Here is a 14,067-nt window from a genome sequence, read left to right as displayed (position 1 = left end):
TTTATAATGTTTGGGCCTCTGTGTTTGCACATGAAAATCTATTCAATACACTGACAACATATCCACAATTACAGCTGCACAGCTGGGACAGAAAGTTGCTGTTCTAGATTATGTGGAGCCATCTGTCAAAGGTAAAATACATCTGTCTGAGCCTGTTGTGCCAGTTGATTACCAAAAAATACCTTTCTTTGTTAAAAGACATAAAGACACCATTGTTAAGTTCTCTGGAAATGCTTTTCCAAACAGGTACCAAGTGGGGTCTTGGTGGTACGTGTGTTAATGTTGGCTGCATTCCTAAGAAGCTCATGCACCAGGCTGCTCTACTTGGCACCGCAGTCAAAGATGCTAAGAAGTATGGCTGGCAGATCTCAGGGCCAATCTGCCATGACTGGTAGGTCAACCAGAACTTTTCCCTTAAGTTCTTTATCAGACTAAGGGAACTGATCTACACTAATAAAAGCAGATTGATATGTGTTTGTAAGTAGCCAAACAGCCCCATCTAGTGATATAATTTAAGTAGGACAACACTCAGTGTAATTGCATAGATGCTGTAGCTTTGTTAAGGTACTAAGATGATGGACTCATAAATATTCTGTGTCTGCCCATGTATTACTTTTTGGATTATTTATTCCAAAAAACAAAATGCAATTCATAAGGGACTATGAGTCTGCTCACTAGCCAGATCGATCTATCCTTAAAATATGTCAAAAGAAAAGCAGCCATAAAGATTATAAGGGCAAAACCAGAACTGTGAGTAATATGTGAAGTGCTTTGATTGTTCTCTAATGGGCCAAATAATGTGCTAAAATTGCAATTTGGCAAATTCTAATTTTAACATTGTGTGTTTGCTTATCATTTATATTTGATTCCCATTATTTAACTATGCCTGTGAGCCAACACACCCAAAGTAGCTACTTGTGAATACTGGTACAGCATGATGCATCTTTTCCTCTGTCAGTTTGTGTGTTTTTGTGAATGCAGTTTGTGTTTCTATTACTATATTGTTTTCCAGGGCCACCATGGCAGAGGCTGTTCAAAACCACGTGAAGTCTCTAAACTGGGGTCACAGAGTTCAGCTCCAGGACAAGTAAGTATTCAGACTGTTTTCTATTAATGATGATGTTTCATTCAATAATCAGTTTAAAATGAGTAATGCCTTTTAATTTGAGGGCTGGTTTAGTTTGACTGGACAGTTTTTGTGTCCCATTATAATATAAATATTTATAACCTGCCAAGAATTTAACTTTCTATGTTTGCATATGTTGTAATTTTTTAGCCCAAAGCATAAAATTTATATAAGTATATGCATAAAATACCAATTTAAATTATATAATGATCTAATTTGATATCTATGGTATCAACCTGGCATCTAAAATCAATCCCTAAAGCCATGTACAATAAATGTGATGTGTTATTCATGTCTCACGGACTCATCATGTCACACCTCCTCCCTCCCTGTAGCAATGTTCCCTTCATTTTCCATGATAAACTTTCATTAAAACTGAATTTCCACAAAATAACGTCCATATATTTGTTAAGTTCCTTTTCATTTATACAACATGAAATGTTGCTGAAGGCTGTACATTTCTGCTGGCACACAAGCTGAAGGATTTACAGTCAGCGACCACATGTTGATTGAGTGGCTGGCTGGAGGGCAAACAGGTGTTAACCTCTGTGTGAATGTGCCCAAGCTTAACCTAAAGTGTTTTCACTCCAATGAAGTAATTTAGTTGCACTCAGCATATTAGTAATGCTACTAATTCCATTTAAATCCCCTTTGATTAACAATTAGCCCTAAGAGGCTCTCAGAGCAACAGAGAGGCATTGTCAACCTCAGTGCAAAGCAGTAATTTAATACAAGTCTATTCATTACAAATGTAATGATAAATGAGCACAAATGTTAAATGAATGTCCCATTTTAATCAGTAATAATTAAATTAGATTTTTTTTGCACAAAAAAAAAACAAAAACATTTTACTGCTGTGACTAGAATTAACTTTAGTACATGACAATTTAAAATAGCAGGATTTTTTTTTTTTTTTGACCAAGACAATCTTTGCATTGTACAAATTAGAATTGGTAATGTCCATATTAATTAATATAGTGAAAAGGGTAATTTCAAACAAATTAATTTCAATTGAAAACTGAAATTCACTCTTTATATTAAATGAAGCTGACTAAAATTAAATGTAATTAATTATAAAATTACCTTCCAATCGTTGATTCCAGTCTTTTTTTTTTTTTTTTTTTCAAAACACAGTCTCCACATGGTTTCATTTAAAAACGACAAATAAAAAAAAAATGCTATTAATGCATATTCTGCTGGCTCTTATCTCTCTCATCCTCCCCCTGTAGACTCATATGTTTTTCTTCTTAAATGGGAGTCAAGGCTGAATTCATGATGTTACAATGGATTCAAATTTAGTTTTTTAAAGTTTTTTAAAACTTCTGAAACCACCTCTGCAGCCTAACCACCTTCTCTACTCCTGATTTAGATGCTCAGTTTTTATGGTACTAATCAATATAGCTCAATATTTAACCTGCATTCCTTGTACTTGTGCTGCTAATAAGCCATACCGTAACAGACGCAGAACATAACCAGCAACAAATATGACATGATCTCCTTGTACCATGCTGCCCGGTTTAGCCTCTGCTATGTGCAACCATGGTTCATGGTTTTGTTAGTGTCTTTTGAGTCAACTATGAAAGAGTTACCTTGTATTTCAGCAGATTAAAAAGGTGAAATGTAGAAAGTGTACAGTGGGAAGCAGGTACTGTATGTGATCTGCACTACCACAATAGGTTAATGTACCAGCAGGAGCAAACAGCTGTTTATTGTTTGTTTTGCAGGAAGGTGAAGTATCTGAACATCAAAGGAAGTCTGGTGGATGAACACACTGTTAAAGGACTAACCAAAGCAGGGAAAGAGGTGAGCTGCTCATCCATATATTTATACATTCAGTCAATCCCAAACTGATAATTGAATTTCAGTTATTGAGACTGTATTTTACTATACCGAAAACTGTATTAATTTCTTTGTAAAACATGATTTATATATATGTTTTTATGTAGCTGATTATATATCTTTTTATATTTTTATATATCATCTTTTTTTTCTCATTAGTACATTGTCTGCTGCAAGGGTCCTAAGGACAGAGGGATGTCGTATGCTGTAAAGCCCTGTGAGGCAAATTGTGATTTGTGATATTGGGCTTTATACATAAAACTGAAAAATTGAAATTGATGAATGGGTCAAGCACAGGACTTTCACCCAGGAGACTTGGGTTCATGTCCTGTGTGACTTAATGCTGGCTTATTGTTTTTTAAATGTACCAGTAGTTGACTTATTATTTTCAGTTTTAGGATATATAAAGATGCTGAATGCATAGTGTGTACATAAACGTTAGCAGTATAGCTGAACTACTGTAAGGGGAGTGAACTTGTATATAACTCACCCTTTCACACTAAATAATAGCTTAAAGTTGCACGTATTTTAGGGCGGGGCCACTTGAGTGACAGGCTGCCTACGAGGTGTTGTTACAGTTTACAGATCCACCCATCACTCCTCCACAGCTCCACCCTCTCGTACTAATTCCGTCACTTCTAGGTCCAAAACACCAACATGAGGATGGCTGAAATGCTGAACTTGAGGCTAAAACAGCAGTCCACAGGCCAATGGGTGATGTCACAGTAGCTACGTCCATGATTTTATATATTATTATATATATTTACAGATCTATGGTCATGTCCTGGTCGTCGGCACCACTTTCTTTTGTAAATTTTTACTTTTTAAAAAAAAAAAAAATACCATTTTAATCTCAGAGAATATTCAAGTTTTTTCCATGTACATAACCCAGATAATACTCCAGCTCCATATTTTTATTTAGTTTTTTTTACACACAATAGCCCTAATATGCTATTATGAAAAAAAAGTTTTATATTTCTTTTTGCTTTTTATTGAATTAATAAATCGAAGTGCAAAATCCAGATTTAACACCTCCATACCTAGAGAGTACTGTTACTTGTTTCAAAGCGTCTCCATCATCAACTGAACGCAGGACACTATGGAGACCACTTGCTTTTATTTGACATTTCCTTGTTTTTGAAGGATATGAACGAAACCTACTGCTTCACATTTCCCTCCTCTCTCGTACAGACAACCTTGACGGCCAAGAACATTGTGATCGCCACGGGTGGACGGCCCAACTACCCCACAAATGTAAGTAACACTTCTGTCATCCTTCCCCCAACGTGTTTCTCTGTTTTCTCTGCCAACATGTGATGTTTGGTTGACTGGTTACCGGATAGACAAAACAAATGAGAAAGATACCCTACAGCGACAGAGACGCCAAAACCGCTGAAGAAACGGAGAATGTGGTTTGGAAGCATTACACCATGGCACACGTACAAGCCTTAACACACAAAAGATAGCAGGTTGTAGTGAGCAGACTGTTGAGTTTAATGTTATTGATAGAGCTGTTGATAGGTGGATAGTTGTGCTCACAGCTTTACCTCTTGTTATGTTACAGGTCCCAGGAGCAATGGAGCACGGCATTACCAGTGATGACATCTTTTGGCTGAAAAAGTCGCCCGGAAAAACGTGAGGAAGCCCTCCACCTACCTACACACACATGCACACACATTAGATTAAATTAAATTGTGTTAGTAGCTAAATATTAGCCAGTTAGTGCCCTCTGCATCTGATTTTATGATGTGATGATGGCCTGCATGCAGTTTTAGCTCTGTCACAATGATGACAGTAGCATTCATTTTTCTAATTTGTTGGTTAACATGGACGCAAATATTTTGCTGGTGCTTTACTCTCAAAATAATATCACCCATGAATGCATACATTTTAGTATGTGTAAGATTAATGCCGTCGTTGTCTATACAATGAGCTACAAGGGAAACAGAACCTCTAACCTCTGCAGTATTAATACCTCGCTCGAACTCACCGCACTACCGTGCTCGCTGACACGACACGTCCCACTGTCACGCACTGTAATCATTCATCAGTGACACGGAGTTTGTTTTTCTCCCTTCCTGTCAGCCTGTCTTCGCCTCATGATTCAGATTAGCGGCGTGCATCCTGACCTTTACAGAACAAGCCCTTTAATCCAGCCATTTAGCCCCTGTCATCACCTGGTTAATTGGTCTTTCCCTGATGTTTCCTCTTGGCACAACGTGCAGATGTGACTAGTGGTTGTGGGATACCTGGGTTGCGGTTGTTGTTTGCCTCACGGTGACAGATAAGCGGAAATAATGATTCCAATATTTAAGCTTCATATGTATCTAGACTGTCTGCATCTGGGGCATTGAGTTTTTAATTGTTTTTAATGCTGCTATTTCTTTAATGCATTTTTGTTTTGGGTGGTTATTAGTGCTTGCAATTTTTTTTGGCAAGTCTGCACTTGATCCCATTTTTAAATATTTTTTAGAATCATCAGTTTCTCTATAATTTTAATTCTAAAATGTGTGGTATTCTAATGTACTATATATATAGTTGCATGTTATGCTATTCAGCTTTTTGACCACTTGGTGGCAATACAAAATCATTTATAGTCAACAAATTAACATGAGTGCCATCCTTAAACAATTACCACTGAAGCATTCATCCATTCAACAAAACGCCTTTGTATATGAAGCAGAATTATCCATTCAGAGAGACCACTTGAGCTCAGGAAGTCCTTTGATGTAAGAGTGTGATGGTTAGTGGAGTTCTCCATGTCCCCGCAGGCTGTAAAGGAGTTAGCTATGGGTTAGCATTAGCTTTAGCTTCCTCTATAAGGGTAAACCACACAGTCTGATCAGAGCCGGAGACGTTGTTATGCTGCCGAGCTGTCAGCTGTGCAGGTGAGGTCCGAGAAGCTGTTTCTGCTGGCGGGGCTGCTGTGGGAGGGGGTCGCAGGCAAGTGATGTCTGTCTTATAGGTCTTGGAGCACATACACACCTGAGTGACAGATTTGGCCCTCAGGCCAAAGCCCAGAGCTGGCTGCCATCATCATGCTACCAGAAGAAAGCAGTGAGCGCGTGCCAGCAGGACTGTGATACTGGTCTGGGGATAGGCCAGTACTTGAATAAGATGGCGCAGAATGAGGGTTTGTGTTGTTGGTCTAACTCTGCGTTGTGTTGTATGTTTGACAAGGACCACACTTCCCGGGAATATCTTTCACCAGATTATTACAAAGTATCACAGATGTCTGAAGCATAATTTACCAGCCATTATAACGGAAAAAGACATTTACAGGGTCTCTTTTTGGCTGTATTCAGAACTCTTTAGGAAGCCTCAGAAAAGTAGGAAACACTAGAAGTGTTTTATCATAATAAAAACCAGATCCATGGGATTTCACAGGGATTTAGAATCGGTCCTTTTATGAACTTTTATACTGGCCAATTAATTGTCTCTCATGCTCTAAAAGAAAATGGAACCTGACAGATACATGAAATGTGGAGTGTAAAACTAGGCTTATTGAAATGTGTCTCAAGTTTTTAGTGCAGAGATATAAAATATTCCAGGGTGACATGCATGTAACTTGAATTAGTTCATTTTGGAGTTTGTATATGGGTTTAAATTTTTCCAACGTGACTTTACCAGACAAAATATATGTATTCATTTTTATATTCCTTAATTAATGTTTAAATGCTGGTTCAAGGCAGGTTTAACCCACTCTTACACTGTCATAAGGTCCATGCAGCTTTGGCAAGACTAAGACTGTGTGGCCCATGGGACTGTGGGCAAACTGAAATGCCCTCAGGAAGTCTAAGCAACATTTGATAAAAGTATCAAAGTTGGACACACTTCAAGCCTTTGCAGCAAAACCTCCCACGTCCTAGACACACAGGAGTATCCAGATCTAGTGTTTATCAGTGTTGGGGCTTCTGAAGAACTTCCCAAGGTTAACAGACTGCCACAGACAGTCAACAGCAAACCTCTGTCCTCAGGAGTTGTGGGTTCAGTGGAGCCTTGGCTTGATCTCCCAACCACATCCTACCACTCAGCTGTCAGAAGCCAAACCTCAAGAGTTTTATAATGTTTCTGTTTGTCACAAGACTCCTTGACCAATGTGTTACATTAAATGGGAGTCCAGTGTCGTATGAGAAATTAAACACACATATTGACCAGACAGCTGCGCCTTTTCTCACAATCAGGGTGACTCCCTTTATTAGACACATTTTATAGTTTTGACTGTTTCATGTCTGCGATATTTTCTTTAATCTAACATGGCAGTTTGTCTAAAACACAGATGAAAATCAAAGTGGGAGGGAATGATTTGATGTTGCTACATTTTTGTGCAGCTCATAATATGAGCTCCCTTCTGAGCGGTTATCGCTCAGAAGAAAGCTACTTTTTTTTTGTCAAAATCTACAAAGTTGGCTATATAATTGCTTAAATGTCCCCATATTTTTGGAATGTCTGCAGGTGGCCTTTAGAAATATACATCAGTTTTTCCATTAAGCAGGCAGTTTGAGAGACTGTTCACTCTCAAATCTGTCTGCATGCCCCCTAAATGTCACCATTGCTGAAAGGGGTCAGACATGTTGTCAAGGATCTATAGCATCATCTGTTAGATGACAAATGAAGCAGCTGTACAGACTCCAGACCAGTGTACAATGTGAAGGAAGGAGGGCTAGGGGGAAAGAGACAGTTTCTCAGTGATGAAAGTGTAGAATCAAGCTAAAGCTCTTTGCCTAATCTTCTTTAAGCCACTTCACAATACGTGCTAAGTGCAGCTGTGCATTACACAGACGGAGACAAAATGGGCACCGGGGCTTTTAGCGGTTAGTTTTAGCATGGACAAGAGCAGGATATGCCGCAGGCAGCCCGAACTGTCAGAGAAGGTGGTCTGGGTTGGAGAGGTAAAAACAAGGGCGAGAGAAGGGCCTCTTCCATGCGGGTGACGGGCATCACTCAGCCGGCTAATGTGTGGACTTGAGCCTTGAACATGGCACACCCCATCTGCAGGGATTAGTCTAAACGCTGGCAATTAGCCCTCCTCAACACTACAGATCTCAGGGCTGGATTAGAAGTGTGATTCACCTGGACCACACACACACTTATACCCCTGATACTGCACTGCAAGTGCACACATACCTTTTACTGTCCCCGTTTTCTACATTCTTTTCACACGTCTTCACCTCCCTCTGAGGTTGTGCAGTTTTGTAATTCATCACCTCTCTAATTCAGGGATTTAAAGTAAACATTTTCAACTTTGGACTTGCTTTATTTTATTTGGCCAAAGTGCGCTGCACAAATGTTGAAATGTATTTTTATTGTATTATTAGTTCGACTAACGGCTTCTCTTTATTTGTGTTTTGCAGACTTGTGGTTGGAGCCAGCTGTATCCTTTGTCTGCCAGAGAGCTTGTAAATGAAGTCACTGTATAAAGTCTGCTGGTAGTCAGCACGGCAATGGTAAAGTTACTGACTTAATTTTAAAAAAATCACACTGGCATCAGACCAGTTTGAAATTGTTTTTCTGAATAACTCTTAGCATTTATTTGACACTGAGTGCCATGTCTACAGTACTGAGACCCCTCAGACAAGATCTCAGTCAGAGATACATCGTGCTCTGGCCATTTGGTGAACTATCAGAACACACTGTGACATTGTTCTAAATACAGTTTTCTTGTTTACATGATAGTGCATGACTGTGATCCCCCTTCTTTATAAGCTACTTTCTTGTTGTGCAAGAGTGTCAGTGTGTAGGTGTTATAGCCACACATCAGGTGCTGCTGTACCTGCAAATCCAGAAAAATATTGTCATCCTCAACCTGGTTTTACTCAGATGTGGCTCTGGAGTGTGCAGGCTTTCTCACTGGCGTCGGCTTGGACACCACAGTGATGGTTCGCAGCATCGCCCTCCGGGGGTTTGATCAGGTATTGCTCCCTGAACCAAAGTCTGCTTATTGTCCGTAATCATGATAGTGTTTTTTGTCATGTTTGAAGTTGGATATTCTCTTTTGGTTTATGCAGCAAATGGCAGGTCTAGTGACAGACTACATGGAGGCATATGGGACCAAGTTTGCATGGAAGTGTGTCCCAAAGAGAGTGGACAAACTCTCCACTGGAGCCCTGCAGGTGACCTGGACTGACACCCTCACAGGGAACGAACACAAGGACACCTATGACTCTGTGTTGTGGGCAGTTGGTGAGTCTGTTCGTGTCACTGTGTGTGATTCACATGTTTGGGTCAATTCACTTTAAATAAGACAAACCTGAATTCATCTGATAACAAAGAATGGAACATTTAAGTAATATGCATGAGAGACACCTTTCACCCCCACCCAACCACCCACTACAATGAGATCACAGGGCTAAGGTTTCAAAAGAGAACCACACCATGGCATGGTAAAGGCTCATTGTGATGCCTCTGGACACTTGGCTAGAGGAGATGCCAAGGCTTTGGACTTGAGACTGGGATACATGTTAGACTTAAGTCACAAATATAAGGACTCGAGACTTGACCTGTACTTGACTGTTGACTAGGGAAGTGAATCACTAGTTTCATCACAATACAATATTATATTGATTCTTTGGACAACGATATAATATTTGCCGATATTAGAAAGTCTGCCACGGTACATTTTCGATTTGATGCGATTCAGGGGCCTGCGATTGATAGGAGACAATATTATATGCCTATTTAACACAGTCTGCTAGAGAAGAAGCTGACACCCCTTTCTATTTTGCTTTTGGCCATAAAAGATGAAAACACTACATAAATAATAAACAACTGTAACCGGTTAGGTCCAGCAAAGTTTACCTTATACTGTCTGGCTATTTGGCTTTAAGCCCCAAAGGAAAACCTCTCCCAACAGCCATAAAATTTTGATAAGCAACAAGATCATTTAACAAAATAATTTTGGCACAGTGATAACTGTCAAGGTTCATAGACAAGTCAATTGTTTTTTGCTAGTCACCCATTATTGGCTTGAGCACTTTTGAACTGCCTACATTTGCCAATCTTACTCACCATTGGTTTAAGTCACTGCAACTCGTGACAGACAGCACAGTGGAATTTAAGCCTGCATGCATGTTTTTTCAGCCGAACATTGTTGAAACAGAGCAGCTAATGTTGCTGTGCTGCTGCAAGAAGTTAGCAGAGTAAGATGCCCGTCCAGGCACGTAACCTAATGTTGTGTTTTATCACATAAAGGCATTGTTTACATACAGCATGTGCTTTCTCCATGATATGGATCAATGTTTTTACTATTGCATCTATGATATAAGATCATTGATCCTTGATTGAATCAATATATCGATCTGGTTGACTGTGTGATTAAAAACCAGGACCAATGACAAATAAATAAGACAGTGTCAGGCATGTCTTGCATAGCCTCACACCTTGAATATTACAATATTGACATAGCTTTGAAAGGAAAATTTTGAATATGTTATTGCCACAAGGCTTGCAGCTGACTTCATATGATTAAGATTTGTGACTTGACTTTGATTTGTCTCAACTGACTCAAGAAGTGATCAAGACTTCTCTGGACTGAATAGAGACATGACTCTGACATGTGACTTAAATTTGACTTCCCCCAGAAGACTAAACAACTCTTACAGATGTTTGAGTTTGAATTAATTATTTAAAGGAAACGTTCACCTCAAAATCCAAAATATGTATTTTAAGTCTTACCTGCAGCGCTGTTAATCAGTCTAGATTGTTTTGGTCTATAAATCATGGAACTAGATGGCACTCAGCTTGTGGTGCTCAAAGCGCTAAATAAATACATTTGAAAAACTAAACAGCAATGTCTCTTTCCAGAAATCAGGATCCAGTTATTCAGAATAATCCACACACCTTGTTGTGAGCAGTTTCATGTAGGAACTATTTTTTTTTCTACCAGACTACACCTGCTAACCGTATCAACACAAAAAAGGAACCACGCATCTATTCATGGATGAGAGGCTAGTGCTTGTGGCAGGACAAAACATAAACATCAATGGTGTCCTCTGCAGCTGACATTAGCCAGCTGAGTGGTGCTAGGTGAGCTAGCAGTAGATGCACTCTCCCTTCTGCTAGGTGATACTGTTGGCAGGTGTAGTCTGATAGAAAGAAAATAGTTCCTACATTTGACTGCTGACAACAGGGTTTGTTGATGATCTTGAGTAACCAGATCATGATTTCTGGAAAAAGACATTGCTGTTGAGTCTTTCAAATGTATTATTTTGGCACTTTGAGCTCCACAAGCTGAGTGCCATCCAGTTCTATTATACTGGAGAGAAGGCAGACATCTCTACAGCTGATATCTCTAACACTCTGCAACTCAGACCAAATTTATCTTGATAGATAAATAGCACTACAGCCAAGAGGAAAAATATGTGTTTTTGATTTGGGGGTGAACTGTCCCTTTAATCAGCTACATTCCTTTTAAATATGAAGCCATCTGTTTTTAGATATATAGCATAGATATTAAAATGCCTGCATTATGACAAACCTGACTTTGCAAGTTTTGATGCAGCTATTCATCTCCAGGGTTACATGTAATACAGCAGCCATGTTGTTTCCCATATATATATGTCCCTGAAATAAAACACTAGTATGAGTGTTCTCCCTGCTACCATCAATTTCATTGTCACCCTCAATAGAGTGCAGTGTCAGCATATAGCAGAGGAATCAAGGCTGAAAACAAAGTAATAAAGCCTGAGTGATGGGAATGGCCAGGGGAAGTGTTAATCACCCACCACTGGCTCCATGGCTCTCTGGTTGGAGAGGGGCAGGATGGGGCAGGATGCACCCAGGCACAGGGTCACCACGTTCCCCTCTTTGTTCTCCCTCTCTGGGCCTTCCTGCCCATGCCAGCCCTGCGGAAACCAACCCCGCATCTGTTACTGCCACCCCTGCCCGCAGCCGTCTGCCTGCCATTACCACCAGCCCTCCTTCTCCTCCTCCTCTTTCTCATTTAGTCATTCTCTATTCTATCATTTTACTTCTCCCATTCCACCAGCAGTATGAGCAACAATGGAGGGAACATCTGTCAGGGTCACAGCCGTCAGCTTATTTGTGTTGAGCGGTTATCAAAGACAGCGCAGTGCTTCTGAAAATCTGACTACCAGGCTTTTCCAGTGCCCAGACTGTCGCTTTCAGTGTTGTTGGGGGGGGGGGGGGTCCTCTCTTGCTCTGTGCGTGTGACAGCGACAAGGATGTGCGTGACCCTGCAGCTGAGATGACGTTTGTTCCTCCCTCCCGTGGCTCAATTCCCACATCGTCTCAGCGTGAGACTGCTAGTGAGAATGATATGTGCATTGAGTGCATGAATCAGTGGGTACTCTGACATGCGTGAGGTACTACACCCTGATGTTTCCTGTCTTCATTAGAGCAAAAGAGTTCTCACCCAAACTCAGCAAAGCACTTGACATGTTGGATGTGGCAAATTATTTTCAACTCCAATCCACAGTGCACCACACTTATTAGTATTGTAGCCTGTTTTAAGCCTCTTTCATATGACATTTTACATTAAATGCATCACATTATTTGTTAGTTTTTGTTATTAGTCTGCCCAACAGCATCATCAGCTTGTGCACCCCAGCTTTAGGTCACTTTACCTTATATCAGAACAGTGTTACGTATTAAGTTATTACACCACCAGCAATATCCATGTGTTAGTGCTACTGGCTGAAACCTTGCGAGGACCCAGCTACATCCACTACAACTTTTGTTCCCATACAGTTCAGTGAGAACCAGTAACACCGTGGCCTCTGCTCTTTGATGTGTGCATGCAGGAGTTATGAGTACAAGGCCACTTCCCTTTACTGTGACCTTACACTAGGGGCCAGGCAGGGTCCCAGGCCTCTGTGGAGTTATAAAAGGCCAGAGGGGACCGGGGGACAGTATCACCACTGTCTGCCACATCCTTCTCCATGGCCCTGCCTCCCTCCACCTTTCCTCTGCTCCTTCCTGGCTTCATGGCTGTTCCCCTGTCCAGGTGTGCCTGCAGAAACGCATCAGGAAACAGAACATTTCCACGTTTCCTGTCTGCATACGGACAGTGGGCATATTAGTCTTCCTCCTCTCTGCGCTCTACAGTACTGAAGGATGTCATTTGAAAACATTTCCCTTTTTTTTTAGACATTTGCCTCTCAGATTTAGAAGTTACTGATGACACCCCTGAGTGTTGCTCTCCAGTTTGCTAACACTTCATTGCAGTGTAATCATGAAATATTTAAAGTGACCAAAATGGCCTCATATATTATTCTTATTTTAGAGATTTGGGGCAAAAACATGGTAACAAAGAATCACTGAATGCAGCAGTATCAGCTTTCACAACTTGGTGAACAGTATGTCAAACTGAACATCTAAAATAAATATAACAAGCATTTTTTTATATCATGGCATAGCTTGGGTGTTTATGTATTAACAAACCAGTGTGTTACTTAAAAGTTGAAGAGTTTTTCCATTTTGTTTGATTTTGAAAGCATTGTCCCTTTTCCCCTTTTAGCTAACATTAATATAGACACGCGCTCCCTGTATCAGTCCGTGTTCAAATGCGTGAGTGTTAAACTATAAAATCTGAATGTCCAGTTTAAAAACCAACAGCTAGACTAGATACCAGAACCCCTTGAAATTGTGGCTATAAATCTTTTAGTATTTTTCTGTAACATTAAATATTTATCACCAAATAATCAACAACCAGTTGGGAAAAAAATACCTTTAGGTTAGGCTAGGTTTGTATTCATTTATTTATTTATTGAGAGTTTATCAGTCAAAACCTCAGATAATTTACTTCAGGGACTGTGTGGAGGTGGTTTGATCAGATTTGATGGACAGTGCTGACAACATTAATATGTCGTCATATTTTGATCGAATGTAGCTTAAGTCTGATTGGTGCAGAGAGGTACGTGACATCACCTTTTTCCAAATAAGACCCAACCCACTTTGTACCAATGAGAAACTTTGGCAGAAAATAGCTACTTCTCGTAGGATCCCATCACTCACGAAGAAGCTAATGAGAAAATAAGTTTGCAGAGCCTATAAAACTCTACAGCGTTTGTGTTTCTCAAAGCAAGCCAAGAGGACTTACATTCATTTGTAGATTTTAAAACATACCAAACTGTCTATAGAAT

At 40.0% G+C, this 14,067-nt stretch overlaps 1 protein-coding gene across 1 annotated transcript in view; it reads left to right on the top strand.

Moving 5' to 3' along the window:
* The window catches only part of txnrd2.2 (thioredoxin reductase 2, tandem duplicate 2), a 32,346-nt gene that overhangs the window by 770 nt on the left and 17,509 nt on the right, over positions 1 to 14,067 (top strand). Inside the window, exons 3-11 of the mRNA XM_033620429.2 lie at positions 75 to 131; positions 247 to 391; positions 1,013 to 1,087; positions 2,851 to 2,929; positions 4,157 to 4,219; positions 4,530 to 4,600; positions 8,320 to 8,339; positions 8,786 to 8,877; positions 8,974 to 9,148. Of these exons, the coding sequence (XP_033476320.1) occupies positions 75 to 131; positions 247 to 391; positions 1,013 to 1,087; positions 2,851 to 2,929; positions 4,157 to 4,219; positions 4,530 to 4,600; positions 8,320 to 8,339; positions 8,786 to 8,877; positions 8,974 to 9,148 (777 nt within the window). The remainder of the gene's footprint in view (positions 1 to 74; positions 132 to 246; positions 392 to 1,012; positions 1,088 to 2,850; positions 2,930 to 4,156; positions 4,220 to 4,529; positions 4,601 to 8,319; positions 8,340 to 8,785; positions 8,878 to 8,973; positions 9,149 to 14,067) is intronic.

The sequence above is a fragment of the Epinephelus lanceolatus genome, chromosome 9 (assembly GCF_041903045.1).
Source record: "Epinephelus lanceolatus isolate andai-2023 chromosome 9, ASM4190304v1, whole genome shotgun sequence".
Lineage (NCBI taxonomy): Eukaryota > Metazoa > Chordata > Actinopteri > Perciformes > Serranidae > Epinephelus > Epinephelus lanceolatus.
This window is presented reverse-complemented; position numbering and strand designations above follow the sequence as displayed.